This window comes from Mustela nivalis (assembly GCF_964662115.1).
Source record: "Mustela nivalis genome assembly, chromosome: 1".
Lineage (NCBI taxonomy): Eukaryota > Metazoa > Chordata > Mammalia > Carnivora > Mustelidae > Mustela > Mustela nivalis.
Window position 1 is genome coordinate 179,171,276 of NC_139020.1, and position 16,075 is coordinate 179,187,350.

The 16,075-nt window shown below is 40.8% G+C and overlaps 1 protein-coding gene across 2 annotated transcripts in view; it reads left to right on the forward strand.

The window, feature by feature from the left end:
* Nucleotides 1-13,735, forward strand: part of MDFIC2 (MyoD family inhibitor domain containing 2) — a gene marked incomplete at both ends in the record, with an annotated part of 103,463 nt that extends 89,728 nt beyond the window's left edge. For both annotated transcript variants that reach the window (XM_082702583.1, XM_082702584.1), the window contains 2 exons: nt 4,556-4,777; nt 13,476-13,735. In XM_082702583.1, coding sequence (XP_082558709.1) covers nt 4,556-4,777; nt 13,476-13,735 — 482 coding nt within the window. The remainder of the gene's footprint in view (nt 1-4,555; nt 4,778-13,475) is intronic.
* Between the last annotated feature and the right edge of the window lie 2,340 nt (nt 13,736-16,075).

The following is a 16,075-nucleotide window of genomic DNA, read 5'->3' on the forward strand; positions in this document are numbered from 1 at the left end:
TAAAAATGACAAAACAATGAAAAGAAATTGAACTGTGGGTTCTCCAGGGATCTCTCCAGAGTCACCCAGTTCGGGGAGAAGAATAAGGCCTTAGGAGAAAGAGATATGCTAATTGTAAAGATTAGCTGATAATGGCCGTAAAATGTCCCAGTAGTCAGTTACAAGGGTGTGACTAGAGTTTGTGCTGACTACGGGCCTCTTGAAGAATGAGACTCTTTGCTGTTCTTCTCTGAATTTCCCAGAACCCAGTACGGGGTCAGACACATAGTCTAACCCTCAGTAAACGTGGCCCAGCTGGCTGATGAACTGCACAGTTTTGGGGACCAGCTTTACAAAAAAAAAAATAATTAAATTGGGAGTGTGGACAAATATGACCTTGGAGGGTAGGGCACCAAGAGAGGAACTAAGAGGACAGAGAGAGGAATAAAGGGAATAAACATGTTGAAGGAACTGGAAGGGAAAAAAGAAACCAAAAACAGAGACTGTGCAGGTGGGGGAATTAAACTGAGAGAGAAAGAGGAAGGGAAGCGAAGGGGCCAGGGAGGGGAGAGGAGAGGTGATGGGGACTGGAGAGAAAAGCAAGAATAGCATGGGAGGAGAGGAGCTTGGGAAGAAGAGATGCTACTTATTCACAATTAGAATGCATGTGTATAAATATACATAGTTATATATGCACTCCAATAGAGAATGCATGGATGCAAAAATTATAAAGTCACATTTAGGGAGCAAAAATGAAAACCATTAAAATGTTTCCTTAATAACATAAAGTAAATAAATTAATAGCTCCTGTCATATTGATTCATCCATTGCATGTGGGCACTCAATAAATGTTAATTGAATTAAATTAATAACATTTGCTCAATGGCAATAAAAAATTAATTAACTGCCTGTCTTTTCTGTTACTTAAGTTTATGCCCATTGGTTCTGCAATTACTTCTAACCCAAACATGAATTTTCTATTTCACTGACTTAAGATACACTTAAATTTTTTTCCCTTAGAAATAGAGTTGAGCTTCTAATTTTTGTCCTAATTTGGGTGTTTTTTTTTTCTGTTAAAAAATTATTTTCTCTAAGTTAATGTCAAGAACTATGTATAACATCCCAAATATAGTTTCACGAGTTCCTTATTTAATTCCAAAATCGGGTTTTTTTCTGCAGGAGATGTGATACCACTTTTTATATGTTTCTCCTTTTAGCCTATGCTACTTTATAATACTTGGGATACAATGTCAAATAACACAGCAAGAGAGGAATCTGGGGAAATTTATTGTTAGCTTTCCATCTATAAAAGATGGAAGATGTCAGTAACATTCACCCAAAAATTGTGACTCACTTCAGATGTCAGAATTCTGGGTTGAACAGACTGGGGTCTGAAATGTGTGTATGTCAGATGATTTTCTAATGAGCAACAGATAGTTCCCGCTGGGGAATGAAAAAAAAAATAAAAATATAAACAGAGATAGAGAATTAAAATAACTTTATGAATGGCAGTTTAACTTCGCCACAAAATTCTCTCAGTACAAACCCAGTGGCTCCAAATGGTTGCTTAATGTAGCACACCACTTAGATTCAAAATGCTATACTTAAAATTGTCGCAAAATTAAAAAGAGAATCATATACCACTTGGCTGTATACAGTACTCTCCGCATGTTCTTACATTCCAGTAACCTCTATCCAACATTTTTTTTGTTACTGAATTACTTTGTGCAAAAGCAATTTAAATTACATGCAGCCTGACTACGTGTGATAATTTGAACTGATTGTTAATTAATTCCGTAAGTAAACAGCTGCCGCAATCTCTACACTCATCAAGGTTTCGTTATCTACCAGCTCTTTCTGAGCTGCTCTTTAATGTACAGTGTACAGCAGCTGTAACCAAAGATGCAGAATTCCCTGAGCGTGCAAGAAGGTAGTCTTGCTTTGCAGAGCTCAGGGAGAGAGGCAACGGAACGTTAAGTAACCAGCGAGGCTAGATTTTGGGTGGGTGACGCATGGTGTACAGGACTTCGGGCTCAGCGGGGTTTGCTGATGGGCGGTCTCTGCAGCTAGGAAGCAGAGATAAAAGCGAAGGACAAATCAGAGATGATGCTGCATGAGACAAAGATGAGAGCTGAGCTTTGGGAATACACCGGGCCTGGATGCAAATCTTAGTCCTGCCATTTGCTAATGAGGACTACTGGGACAACTTATCTAAATAAACTATCTAAGCTTCGGTTACACTCCCTCATCTGTGTGCAGGGGACACCAGCCACTCCCCTCTGTTCAGGGAAGTTGACAATATCTGCCTCCTGGAGTCTTTGTGATCTTTGGGTAAATAAGATTTGTAAGCGCTAGCTCTCCGGAGCTGATACAAAAGGCATGCCATGGAGTATGTGGGTGTGGGTATAAAGCAGTGGTTTGGATTTCCACTTAGGTGACTTTGCCCCGGAGGGGAAATTTGGCAATATCTGCACACAGTTTTGTTTGCCACAGCCTAGGACAACGGGTACTACTGGCATCTAGTAGGTATAGAACACAAGATGCTGTTAGACATCCTACGATCTCCCCATGACAAAAAATAATCTGTCTCCAAACATCAGTACAGCATAATGAATATTTATCTGTAATATTAGCTGATTGCCCAGCACTTTGATATCCCCCCCAAAATAAACTATTATTTTGACATCATTATCATTACAACATTAATTTGCTGAATCTCTCTGGGGTTAGAGGAAGTCTAGAGTTTCCCAATCGGTTGAGCTAATTCCATCTATTCACGATTACGTTAATTGCTATTAATAAGTGGTCAATGTTTTCATGATCCGTAACTTCTATCAGTCCAGTTTAAAATGAATCAAACCACAACCAAGAGATTTAAAGCCAGCAACATAAGGGCTAGGGAATAAAAAGCAAACCTGGTTGAAAGCCAAGGCTGTTTGGAGGCTGAGAGAGAAACAAGACAATGGCGTGGGCTGAACAAACGGACAGCTCCCATGCCTTGCAGGAACCTTTGAGGGTTCACATAGGGAGCTTCAGAAATCCCCTAGGGGCTGTGAGCTAATCTGCCAAGGGGTGGGAGGGCTTGCCTGAGCTTGAAAAAATTCTTAAGTTTTAAAAGATTTCCCAGGTTATTTTACTCTTTAGACAAGTCTCTGGGAACCACTGACTGAGGAGGCAGGACCCAGTAGAGATTTCCATCTGCCTGAAACAAAGTAACTTCGGAAAAGGTGAATGGATGCTGGGAAGAATGTACCCTTGCACTGAGTCATTGTAAGTATGGTAAAAGCCAGGTTGGGGAGTTGTATTATTTACTCCAGTCACTCCATGAGCATTATTGGATCAAACAGGCATTGGGCTAGCCACAAGAATGCAAGGCTCCAGAATGCATCTTCACCATCTCCCAGGAGGGCCACCAAATAACTCAGACTGCTGTTGGTTTAGGGCTTAATGTGTCCCCAGGAACCAGCTGGTCTGCATGTTTAAGAGTATCTTCTATTATCTCTTCTCTTGATCTTAGGATTCTGGGCAATGGGTATATAGGTAAGTTATGACCCAGACTGGTTATGACCCAGACGCTAACATGATTTCATCTTCCATTGCTCTGTCATACACTCTTCAATATTGTGATTTAGCTATTTCTTTGCTAACTCCTTTGATGCTTGTGGAAGTTGGGGACCATGCTGGTCCTAGGTGCCACTATATTCCTCCATGCCCAGCCCAGTGTTTCTTATATAACAACCCATATATGATTATGGAAGAATGAATGAATGAAAAAATGAATGAATGGATGGATGGATGAATGAATGAATATGGGAGCTCTAAATTACATGAAGCACCTGGGCCTTCTTGGTCTTTTCTATGCCTCTCCCAACCAGAATCTCAAGGGTCAAGGATTTTGTCAAAAGTTCCCTTCCAGGTGGTTATATGGAAATAAAATAGACTCCAAAAAGCACACCCTCAAAAGCCATATGAACACTCACCTGAATAGGAACCTAACAAATGCTAAGGCAGGGGAAGGGATGGCAACTGAGAGTCTCGGAGGGTAGAAACAGGTATGAGCGGATAGATGGTTCATTTATAACCACTTGTCTTATACAGAGGAGGAAACTGAGGTTTGTAGAACCAAAGAAATAAAAACCATTTGATTGCGAAAACCTACATTATTGAGCAGCACTGTCCATCCAGCATTTAAGACCGTTTTACTGCTTCTGGGATTTAGAAAACACTTGGACCAAAAGCTGACAACAAACTATGAACTTTTGTTGATCCAAGTGAATGAATTCTTTGATTCTCTCCACTCATCACTTTAAAAAAAAAAAAAAGTGGAAGTAAGTGTTACAAATGTCTGTGATAGGGAAACTTGTACTGTGTGTAAAATTTTATGATTCTTGCCCTTTTCTATTCTTAACTTAAATATTTATTCAAAAAGTTTCCATTCAATGATGCTTCAATCTCTTAAGACCTTATTCTCACAAACGTCTTGAGTGTGAAACTTTCTGCAAATGTCCGTTCTGAGATCACTAGGTCATGTCAACTATAGTGGGTTTGTGTATGTGTGTTTTCTTTTTTCATCTAGATATGCAACTCACAAATGAAAAGCTTGCAGACGAGAAACCCATTAATGCTATCATTATAAATTCAGTATCTGAATTCAATATCACAGATGGACCAGCCAAGGAAACCCCCAGTGAGAAAAAACTGTCAGAATCCAGCACATCACTGTCCTCCCTTGAAGAATGCCAAACGAAATTTTCCTACCTCCAAACTGATACTTCAGTTCATCAGAGAGACACTGATGGTATGTTTCTCCGAATCAACCCATCTCTAAATAAAGCTCCCCAACCCCCAGTCCCTGTAAAATCATCACATATGCTGTTAGAAAAAAAAAAAAAAAAGAGCCTTTATGAATATTAAACAAGAAGGCTTCGATTTGAAAACCCTGGTGAATGACACATGTCAAGGTCACTCTGCAATTATGAGGTGCTTGGCAGATTGTTTGCTCTCAAAGCTGGAAATCAGAGGCAAAGTGCTTTAAATAGCTGCAGTGAGGTATAATCATGCTTGCTGTGGACCTGGGAAGGGGATAAAGAAGAATGGTAAAGTTTTCTCAAATCTGGGACCATTTCAGCCCATGACGCTGGGCTGAGAGGAGTAAAGGTAGAGTAGAATGGTATTAAAATGCTGGGAATGTATAGATGTGGACTATAAAAGATATCACGATGCTTACATCAGCAAACAGGGTTCATTCCTCTAGGTGATATCACTTCCTGGGCATTCTGGTCAGTGCCAACCTATACCCAACCATCCATGCATATGACTATAAAAGGCACATTCCTTTTGCAAATCCAGTTTCAAATTGATATGGTGCTAAATGGTCATCGCAGTCAAGTTCAAAGTCATGCACACCACACCAAGATATATGTAATTTAACTCAGGTTGACTTTATAATGCCCTTTACAGGGGACACAAACCATTCAAGAATTTTGTAGCGTTCCATATCCTCATTTGCATTTAAAGAAAGCTTGCAGTTTCTCGAAGGAAAATATAAGAGGGTATAGTTTCTAGTCTATATTTAAATTAATATTTACTTTTTGAAAATAAGGAAAAAATAAATAAATGGGCTTTGTGTAACAGGAGCTGTGGAATCACATCTGTTTAATTCCTGGCTCTGAAATTTATTAACCATATAAACTAGGATAAGTTTTTTACCATCTCTGAATCTGAGTCTTTCAGCTATACGATGGAGTGAGGGTGTTTTGAAGACCAAATGAAATAACGTGTATAAAGGATCCAATAATGAACCTGGCACATAACAGATATTAGATTTTTGCTTTTGTTATGGTTGTGGCTTCAAAAAGCAAGGGGAGAAATTTCTAACATGTGTTCCTTCTTTTTTTTTTTTTTTTTTAAGATTTTATTTATTTATTTATTTATTTATTTATTTGACAGAGAGATCACAAGTAGGCAGAGAGGCAGGCAGAGAGAGAGAGAGAGAGAAGGAAGAAGGCTCCCTGCAGAGCAGAGAGCCCAATGCGGGACTCGATCCCAGGACCCTGAGATCATGACCTGAGCCAAAGGCAGATGCTTAACCCACTGAGCCACCCAGGTGCCCCCTAACATGTGTTCCTTATGGTCTTGTAACAAACATTGTCATGGCTGCTTTAGACCAGAGGCTACAGAAACGATTGCTTGCAGGTGCCAGGAGATATATGAATAATGAGTTAGACTGGCAGTGAGCAACAGGGATTGGTGAGGACTGGGATAAAGTGAAGCGCACTGCAGCTACTCAGCTCCAGCTAACTGCCGCCGGAAGGAAACCAAGGCTCAGAATTGCCAGCTACAGAGTGTCTTGTGAAATCGCCAAATTTTCTGAGTGTTGGCAATACTTTGATTTCTTTTATGAAGCCCAGACACTCCCAACAACACACAGCTTGGGGATAACTTTGGCCAGTGGACTGTCAGGTTACAACCTCAAATTCAAGATGATGCCCACGTTTCTGGCTTTGCTGGAGTTTGATGCCAATCAAGAAAACGGGCGATACAGGAGAGTTCTCTGAGATACCAGAAAGCACTGTGACACTAGAGCATTTTGTCAGATTGTCTCAGGGATGCACGTAATGGATCTTGGTTGTCATGACCCCTGAATTAGGAATTGCCCTTGTACACACTTCCACACAGTACAACACAGTGTCCTCCAGAACCACTCGGATTTGTCCTAGCAGGGATTCTGTGAGAAGGAGAAGGGCTGGTGCCGCTAACATGACACCCGAACCCCTGTATTCTCAGGGAAGGGCCAAAGGACCACTCCATTGAAATGGCAACTGATACTCAGGATCTCATGCAGGAAATACAAGACTTATTGGTTTTGGGGGGCGGTTTTTTTGGTTGTTTGGTTTTTTGTTTTCAAAAGATCAAAGGAGACTCACAAGGACAGTTGACTTAGTCTGTTTTTCTTAAGCCTTGCCTGAGAGGCCGTCACAACCCAGGAAATCATGATTTTAGGCTGACAACACAGGTAAAAACCCACCATTCCCTTCCTACATGGTGAAAAAAATCCCCCCATCAAGTTAAGAGTTTGGGATACCTGGATCAAAAAGAGAACAAAACATCCAAACAAAGGCCCACAAGTGTGTCTAAGACGCTCTCATTATCTTAAACAGCAAACATCAAGGATCTCAAGAGTTAAGTCAGAGAATTTTTATAGTAATTAATTTAAGGATGCAGAAATTGAGAGCTGGGGTCATTGTTCGTACTGAGATAAATACAGAAATATCTTTCAGGAACAGCAGGGGAAACAGAAGGGAAAAGAGAAGATTGCATCCACTTTCATGTAGTTTGTGGTTAATTTATTTTCAAATGTATAAATGAGTGCATAGGAATGGATGCTTAATTGCTAATATCTATTATTTATATACATTGCCCCACTTAAAACAGAATGGAAAAGCCTCACACATGCAGATTTTGTAAAATGTGTTACATCCATTAGCACAGTTCATGGTGTGTGCTCTGATGGGAATTTAAAAGGATCTTTACTGCACATCACACACTATGTGCTGCAACATTACTTTATTAGTAAATTGTGGCTCATCCTGTGTGGTCCCTTTCCCGAATAAAATGGAAAAAGTCCAGAGCACTCTTTGTGTCTCTGTTTCTGTTGCTCCATTCTGATTGCAAAGGCAACCCTGCAGGTAATAAAATCAGGAATACACACAATGCTCGAAAACAGGAGCCTTAAAAAGAAGCCTGAGAATATACCTAATTGATGTATAATTTTGAATTTGAGACATCTCATCCAGGTGGAAGAGGAAAATCATAAATACAAGATACCTCAAAAGAATAGTCTTAATTACACCATGGACTACTGAATAAAATGATTACATTTTCTACACTGTAAATTTCATACAATTAAATGCAGTAGTGTCACCTTATAAAATGTTTCAATTTTATAATTATTTCAGTTCATTTGCTCAGAAAAAAACATAAGCACAAATTTACTAAGTATCACCCAAATCTAGTCAGCCTCGTTCTAAAGAACTGACTTGAACGTTAGTTGTGCTTGTCTGAACTTAAATAGATCTTGACATATTTAAGTAGCTATTAAAATTGATAACATCAGGGATGATACCCCAGCTAGAGAAAGGCATTCAGTCACACTTTATTTATTCCTATTCTACATTACAGACTTAAAAAAAAAAAAAAAAAAAAAGAACTCAGTAGTGTTGAAGAAGTGGGAACCAATTTTTCTACTTTGTAACCAAAAACTTGGAGTAGTTCATTGGAGTCACTGTGTCATGAATCTCAGGATTCTGTTGAATCTGCTGGGACAGCACGGTGACCATGAACATATTAGGATACTGGGTTGGGGCCACGTTTATTTGCCTTTTTTGTTTGTTTGGTTTTTGTCTGGAGGGTTAGGGAGATTATTGTTTCTCTGGAGCCACTTCTGGAGGAACCATATTCTTGCTATTTTGGGGAGTGATTCCCCAAAGAGCAGGTGCTATGTTTCTGGAACTGAGGAAAGCTATGAGAACTCCAGTGGACGGCTAAACCTGCCTCTGTCCCTCTCTCCTCTTAATCCCAGGCATCACGGTGGCAGGATCAAAGGCGGGGAGGGCAAGCCCAGAGAGTTCAGGACCGTGACCGTGAGACTGACCTCAGGTACACTGGTGGAAGGTCTTTGCATCGTTACCTTTTCCACTATAATTAAACATGATCCTTTCTAATGAGACAGATTCTCCCTCTTAATTAGCCAATCCCCAGCTGCACATTTAGCACGGCTGGAGGCTGCATTCATCCTTCAGTATCACTTGAGTTTCACTTAGCACATTACAGCCTCGATGTCCTAAATGTACCCTAGGGGTATACAAAGGAAATGAAACAACCTAAGGGCGGGGGGGGGGGGGGTGTCATGGCTTCTTGTTCACAGTCAAGTACCACTTTGGGCTGCTTGTCCTGCAGGTCTTAGCTCATCCTGGAACCTTCCCTGACCCAGGTTTAACAAGGCAAGGGGAGGGAAAGAGCAATGGGCACCACTCTGAGAGCAGGCCGGGATGCCAGGGGCGTCATTAAAGGGGCTTCAACACGCAGAGACCGCCTAACAAGATATCAGGAGAGGTAAAAAGCCAAGTAAGGGAACAGTGAGGCCACCTAGACGTCAGCAACAAGCTCTGCCACCTCTTCCCTTGTCCCCTCCAGGCCACTAGTAGAGGACTAGTCCTGGACTCCACTCGTGGGCCACTAGGAACTAACCATTAATAGGCACACCACTAGCAAGTGGCATTAACAAGAGCCGCAGAAAGGAGGACGTCCAGAAAGAGGTAAAATCAAGGGGAAGATACAGGTACTGACTGAGACACGTTCAAAGCAGAGGAGGAGAAACACCCCTGGGATTCCCTTCTTTCCACCTTTCCATTTCCTGCCACTGCTTCTCACTGGCTGAAGCAAGCAGGAGGCCACTTGACAGAACTTGGAGAACAGATGTTAGCCTTCTCGGGAAGACAGAGCAGAGCAGGGAGAGCCTGAGCAGGCAGAGCAGAGCAGGCCTTCCAGGAGCCAGCCATATCCTGCGCCATGTTGGACTGTAACAGAGAAGTGGGAGCCTTCTGAAGGGCAGGCCAGCTGCAGGGTTCAGAGCTCTGGAGGGGACAGTTTGACTCAAATCATGGCTCCTCCATTTCTGTGTTTCTTAAATTCCCTGAGCCACAGTTTCCTGGTCTGTAAAAGAACATGATAGTACTCAACTCCAGTTTATTTCAGGACCTATGTGAGGTACCTACAAAGTGCCCAGCACTGTGCATTTGTTTCCAGTGTAACATCAGCTAAGAGAGCACAGACTTTGGATCGGGAAGGACTGAGATGTGAACCTCTCTTCCCCCACCCCCAACCACCCTACAGTTGAAAGATTCAGGACAGTCAGGGACAATCCCTAAGCGTTAGTCCTTTCACCCACAAAATGAGGATGACTTTTCTTATCTCCCATCACTCATTTATTCATTCATCCACTCAACAACAGACAGAGCTTTCTTGTAATTCACATTCTGGGAGAAACTCTGTATTAATACACGAATTAGTTTCATATCATTCCAATGGTCTGTACCATGAAGAAAAAACAGAATGCTATGAGACTTTCAGAAGGAAGATGTTTCAAGAAAAAGACTCAGAGGCTGAGTAAGAATCAGGTCAAGCTGTGAGGGGGAAGTATATAACACAGGCCAAAGAGAGCACGGTCAAAGTCTCTCAGATGGGGTATGTCAGGGTCTGATGCTGAATCAGTTCAGTGAGCAAGGAGGACAGAAGGATGGGAAGCCAGAAAAATAGGCAGGAACCTATCACGAGACTCGCAGGCTATGGCAGGGATGTGGGACTTTAAGGGGAGAATGAGCTCTTCCCACCTACAGTGAAAAACATGACAGGAGCTGATGAACTTGAGCTGGACTCCTGTAAAAGCCATGTGTTAGATAGGAGCCTATTGCTCGTTGACCTGATGATGGCTGAGAGTGGCCAGAACTAAGGGGGTGGCCCTAGAGATGGGTAGAGGCTTCTGATTTTCACATACCAACTTGAGGATGGTGGTATCATGGGGAAAAGGGAAATGACAAGAACGAGTCCCAGCTTTCTGCTGATTTCATCTGAGTGTGCCCGAGTCATTGACAGGAGGAGGTCAGGAGGACAGGTGTGTGGAATGGGGCGAGAGGGGAAATCTAGATGCAATCTGGCCTCGGTAAATGGGAAGATGATTGAAGGAAGACATTGCCAACGAGACCCAAAGTAGGCAGAGGAAGCATAACGTACTCTTTTGGATGGGCTGAGAGCAGGGGTGCTAATCATGAGCTATGACTTTGGGTATCGTGTTTATTAAACATGAAAGCCCCCAGAAATAGTGCAAAGGAAAACACACCCGTTCCGGAATAGGGGAAGCCCAACTCTCTTTTCAAACAGTTGCAAATTTCCCCCCACTTCTTAGGCTACTTTTGTGCAAACAAAAATTGTCCATATGCAAAACAGCTTTGCCTGGCCATGTAGAACTATGTAATATGCCTTTTAGGAAAAGTTTTCAATGCTCTTGAAAGTTTGGAAAAATCTGTTTTCAATTCACCAATGTTGCCATGTTTTTTTGGGCAAGAGGTTCTGCCTTTTATAACCAAATAAAAAGGACTGACTTATACACAGAAAAGGGGAAAAAAAAAAAAAAAAAAAAAGAGCTCTTCTATTCTCAAATGCAAAGTAGAGAGGTAGAAGAAAACAAATACCAGTTTGGCCAAAATACTAGGCCAAACATGTATGTGTGTGTGTGTGTGTGTGTGTGTGTGTGTGTGTGTAAATAAAATCTAGGGGCTACATCAGAAGTGGAGACCTCCAGAAGCTGCCAGCTTGAGAAGACACTGGGAAGAGGAATTAAACCAAAAGATTATATATGCTCTCCGCAAAGTATAGGTCCAATACCAAATAGGTATTTCATACTTTGATAGGGAACACCAGCCCCCACCCTAACTTACCTGCAAACCAAATTTTCAGCCTCACATCTCCATCTACAAAGGATGTGATCCCACTGGATCATTTTTATATGATCATAGCCTGAGTCAGTCTCTCGCGTCTCCAGCCTGAAGGATATGGAGAATATTTTCTACTGAGAACTTCTTTGCCAGGGGCTGCTAGCATAGCCTTCTTGGCATCAGTAAAATTTGATGAGATTTTCTGCTCCATATCTTTGACGACAAACATGCCCTCTTCAGAAACACATACATGAAACGGAGTCTAGGTACTGTGCTAAGTAACTCCTGAATTTTTGTGGGTGGTTTGCACTGACTTATATGGGTGAGTTAGCCACATGCTAGAAGGTGGCTCTAAGTGAATAAAAACGGTACCCCGTCTGGCAAAGAGAGGAGTACATACGCCCTAGGGGTATTATGGGATATGCTGTCTACCCCAGAAATACTTAGTAATGGCCACAGCACCTGCAACAATATATGGCAATTAAAGTCATCATAAAAGTCATGGTGAGGTTCTTTAACATCGTCTTATTGGGAAGAAAAAAAAAGGAGGCTGTGAGGCAGGGATGCAGGGTGGGGTGCAGGACAGGATGGAGGCAGGAAGATTTTTGTTTTCCTATAAGCAAGGTCACTTTAGACCTTTATATAAGTATTTTAAAAGAAATCTTCAAAATATTTTTTTTCCCTTTTAGAGCAAGTTTCCATGTTCTCCCTCCTCTTACAGGTTAACAAATAGCTGAACAACAAAAGTGGAAAGGTTTTCTGGAAAACGCTCTTGGAAATAAATGAACAGGGCTCTAAGAATACTCAGAACCCTTTAGCGGAGGACTCCAGGAGCAAAATCACTCCTGCAGGCTTGTGTAGTCTCAGCCAACTGAAGTCTGAAAACCAAAAGTTATTAACATTAACATTCTTGGTGAAAGAATTATAAATCCCGATGAAAATCTAACTTTAATTGATGGATAAACCCATCAGGAGGAAGAATTTTTCTCCAATTCATGCCAGATTGTTACTTTCAACCATCAATAATCTTCAGGATACTGACTTAATTACATGATGTCTCATGTAATTGCTTACCTACCCATTTATAAAATGCTCACACATTTTTGAGACCTTTGTGACTAAAAAAAAAAAAAAAAAAAAGTTATAATTTTAACAAGAGAACTGCTACATCTTCTAACTAATTCCCTTTATGGAAACAAAAACTATAATAATCTATAACCCATCACAGCTGTTTGGCTAGAATTACCAATTACCTTCAATACCTTGGAGATACTTTTCAGATTTTCATGAGTCTGCGTGGTAAATTTTTAAACCAATTTTCTTAAAGAGGATTGAGAAGATTTCTACTCTTTAAGGCATATGATGACACATTTCCATTTAACATGAACATAAAATCAAGGCCTCACATTAACTGGAACACAAAGGACGCAGGGATCAAAAATAAAATACAACTAACATCAAAACTACAGCTATTTAAAAATCATTTGTATTGGGTTTTGAAATGTGCTTTTTGCTTGCATGTGGAATATGGATGTGGCGGATTCCTGGGAAACCACACCATACAAATGACAAATCCTTGAGACAAGAAGCCAAAAGTTTGTACAGTCTCTCTCCTTGTCCCCAATCCTAATTGCTCCCAAAAGCTCTCTGCACTTGGGGAGGACCTGTTAGTTTTCAGACAGTTGCAAGGTTTCCAGATAGGTAGTGAATTGTGTGGTTTCCCAGCACCTCTGCAGGCAAAGTAAATAAAGGAGTTCAGAAGAGTGACAGCATTTTAAACAACCAGATTATGTGGAATCAATAGAAATGCTCAGGAAGTTAATAAAGCAATTACTTAAGCAGAGGGAGTCCTGCGTGGGGGGTGGGGAAGCTCGAGAGAATAATGATGTACATTACCCCTAATATAGACAATTAAGAGTTGGCTATAAAGTCACTGCACATGCCTGTCCTTCAGAGATGCCCCCGTATGGGCCACTATTCATTTTCTTCTTCTTCTTTAAACAGAGGAGTGTGCCTCCCTTATCCTCACCTGTCTGTTTTGCCAGTTTTGGGACTGTCTCCTGATGCTCCCGGATACGTGCGAAACGGTGTGTACCAACCTGTGCTGCCCCTCTCACAGGTATCACCACACCTCGGATGAAAGCCACTCTCGGAACGATTGCAGTTGCAACTGTGACGTGGACTGCAGCCTGTTTGAGTCTTGCCACGAGACCAGTGAGTGTCTGGAGCTAGCTATGGAGATTTCAGAAATCTGTTACCGCTAGCCCAGTGAAATTAACCACATTCCTCCAGACCCTCTGGCCCCAAGGGGAAATTCCATGACAACAAGGCTGTGATTTCTATGTGCTGAGATGTAAGGACTGTACACATTTCTTGGATGCTATAGACCACTTTATTCTGCACCTGCCTGACAAATCTAATACTGTCAACTCTATGGTCTCATTCCAAATTTCGTAACCGCATGGCTCGCTGAAAAATAAGATCTTGATCACATGTGATGAACAAATCCTAAGTACCTCTTAACTGCCATAGGTACAAGGTATTTCTTGACTGTAAAAGAGCATGCTAACCCACTCTGGGTTACTGCATTCATTGGCTTACATCATGGATTCAACTTCATTCACAAATTCAGGACAAATTAGTGCATTCTTTTCGAATTGACATACATTAGCTTGTCTTTGTAATGGACTCATGCATAAACATTATGCATTGTTGGTTATTATTAATAATGTATTGTATAACATGATTTCGTAATTAAAAATTTATTTATACAGTCTCTTAAAATTCACTTATATGTACAGTTTAGGTAGGAAAGGGAATTAAATGAATTAGAAACCATGTTCCTGTAATTACAACAGATGTCTCTAAGACATCTCCAGTGAATTTTGAATATGATGTACTTCAAGAGAGTACTGTAATTCTAGACCACATTATTATACGTCTATGACTATGTCATAACAGGTTATGCATGTTCTTAATTTGTTACAGAAATGCTCTTCTTTATTCCAATGAGCATAAATGGGAATTATATGCAAGTTTCAAGAAAATGACCCCAGATAGTCAATTCTTCATTTTCCTCATTTCTGTTTGTCAGGTACAATAAGCAACAGGATATTAAAACAGAATCATATCATTTCACTAAACTATTACTTATATAGGAACCTGAAAGAAATACATGTTTAGCTACTTACTCAGCACCTAGTTTCCTAATAAAGCATGTGCTTCAGAAATCATATTTTCTTCTTTTCTGATAATTACAGTAATTCATAATTATGCTGTGTACCTCCTCGTACTTATAAAAAAAAATTTAAAGATGTGATATCAACTTGGAAAGTGATTTTCAACTCAAACAAATTAAAACAAACCATTTTGGGGGAAACACATCTAGGTTGGAGTTATTTCAGCATCTTCTTTTCTTTCAGTAGGCATGGCATTGCTCACTAATCTGTGCTTATATATTCCCATGGAGATGTCTCAATATATTCACTGAATGTACATATATATGTATATACTTATATATATTCAAACAAAGAAAACAAAAGTGAAGTAAAGAGTAGAGGAAACTTTCTGCAATCTAGTGAAAAAAAAAATCCAAAATAACTGTTTTTGCCCGACTTAGGTAATTTCAGGCAAAAGCAACATTTGTTTAATTTCTGTAGTAAACTAGCACATTTTTCTACTCTCCAAAAAAATTTCTCCAAAAACTGAAAACTATTAATCTTTTAAAAATGTTTTTAAGCTGCCTATAGAAAGGTATTTAACTGCTCCTGTCTTGCGACACAGCGCATGTGTGGTTAAAGCGGCTGCGTTTCTCTTGAACTATTGCCTTATCCACAAACCACAGAGCATGCGGTGCCCTACACTGCCTAGGAACCCCTTCGGTCTCTCTGCTTTCCAGAAGTTCAAGGACAACTCTACACTCTATGCATAGAACTTGGCAGCTCATTTGTGGAGGGGTTGGGGGGGTAGAAATTGATTCTTAGAACAGGAAGGGAACCTAGGACAGTTCCGATCCAATAGTCTCATTCTCCATAAAAGAAAAGGGAGGCCCCAAGAACCAACTTATCCAGGACCACACAGTGAGTTAATGGAACTGTTAAGAACTCTAGCTGGTGGTCTGATTTTCTAACTGCACTTCACTGCTTAGTTCTGTACTTCGGAGTCCAGCTGGTACACAGTGGTACAGCTGCTCCAATGGCCCAAATATTAAAATACTACCAGACTGGCTCATAAACAGTTGTTACCTTGTACCTCCTTAGTGTTTCCTCTAAGCCCCCAAGCATCCTGGCCCCACTCCAAGCACCCATCCCACCGCACCATGGTCCAGCCCCTAAAACAACATGTGGAGCACCAGGGTCTCTGGGCATCCTGTCCCAGTACGATGGTACCTGGTATTACTGATTAGGCCATGTTGAATTTGTGTAAAATATTTTGGCCATCATCACTTATTCCTTTCAGTCTATGAGCCCTTAAATGGTGCAAAGAGGATGCGTTTCAAATGTGAATCAAATGCTTGTCAATTAGAGACCTAAAAATTGCCAGGTCTGATTTTATAATGTGGTCAGAGTACTACAAGATTTTTCTGTGGTCTCTCCATGGTTAGT